This window comes from Notothenia coriiceps, unplaced genomic scaffold, assembly GCF_000735185.1.
Source record: "Notothenia coriiceps isolate Sejong01 unplaced genomic scaffold, NC01 NC01_scaffold00027655, whole genome shotgun sequence".
NCBI classification, from domain to species: Eukaryota; Metazoa; Chordata; class Actinopteri; order Perciformes; family Nototheniidae; genus Notothenia; species Notothenia coriiceps.
The window spans coordinates 83,977-84,996 of record NW_011360356.1 but is presented as its reverse complement, the minus strand read 5'-3'; the positions used below and the strand labels follow the sequence as shown (position 1 = coordinate 84,996).

The window sequence follows — 1,020 nt, the reverse complement described above, 5'->3', positions numbered from 1 at the left end:
CCAGTCAGTCACCGAATGAGACATGGTGTACTTTCAAAGTTTTGGTACAAGCAATGAGGATGTGTGTGTGTGTGTGCTGTGTGTGACTGTGTGTGTGTTGTGTGTGTGTGTGTGTGTGTGTTGTGTGTGTGTGTGTGGTGTGTGTGTGTGTGGTGTGTGTGTGTGTGTGTGTGTGTGTTGTGTTGTGTGTGTGTGTGGTGTGATGTGTGTGTGTGTGTGTTTGTGGCTTGGTGGTTGTTGTGTGTGTGTGTGTGTGTGTGTGTGTTTGTGTGTGTGTGTGTTCCCACCTTGTGTTTGCTGGTGTTCCCAGTTTTGCAAGCAGGCGGGCTGGGATGAGGAAGGAGTTGTCCTGATGGGCAGCTCTGGCAGGTAGTACCAGCCCGCTGTAGTAGCCAAATCTTTTGCTTTTTCCTCTGGAGTGGACCGACTGGACGCTGACACCCTGAGTGAGAACGTCCTTGGTTACGTTTTATACTGTGGGTTTCATTTACATCTTATTATTAAATACATAGATGATGGTTAAGGGTCTCTGAATACCTCTGTAATCCATGAGGAAAACCAGGTTAACTTTAAAGAAAAGGTGTCACAAAACTGGGGATCAAAATGGGAAGCACCAAAAACGTCTATCTTAAAGGGTAGGGAAACACAGACAGTACGCACTCTGCGTTTGGACCAGCCCTGCAAGGGTCAGTCAAATGATGAAATTGAGAAATGGGTCAATGTTATTGTCCTTAAGGTGTTGCACAAGTCATCTTTTCGATGCTAAGATCTTCTGGAGCAGAGATCGGAGATAGCAAAAGGTTGTTGGAGCAGATAACTCGCCGTTAATATTGTCCAGTTTATTGCCCCTCGCTAAATAGCACACCTAATCCAAATGAGTAAACCTGTAGATAATAAAACAAGATAGTCCACAGTTTTAAAAAGGGAACTCTGACCCCAATTAAGGTAGTATGTTGTATCATGACCCACGTAAACCTGGGAACATGATTTTGACTGCAAGTGATAACAGAGTAGTAGAGA

General features: G+C 44.6%; 1 protein-coding gene across 1 annotated transcript in view; it reads right to left on the bottom strand.

Annotated features, from left to right (window-relative positions):
• plekhm3 (pleckstrin homology domain containing, family M, member 3) overlaps positions 1–1,020 on the bottom strand; it is a 20,806-nt gene that overhangs the window by 2,172 nt on the left and 17,614 nt on the right. Inside the window, exon 4 of the mRNA XM_010785392.1 lies at positions 288–442. Coding sequence (XP_010783694.1) covers positions 288–442 — 155 coding nt within the window. The remainder of the gene's footprint in view (positions 1–287; positions 443–1,020) is intronic.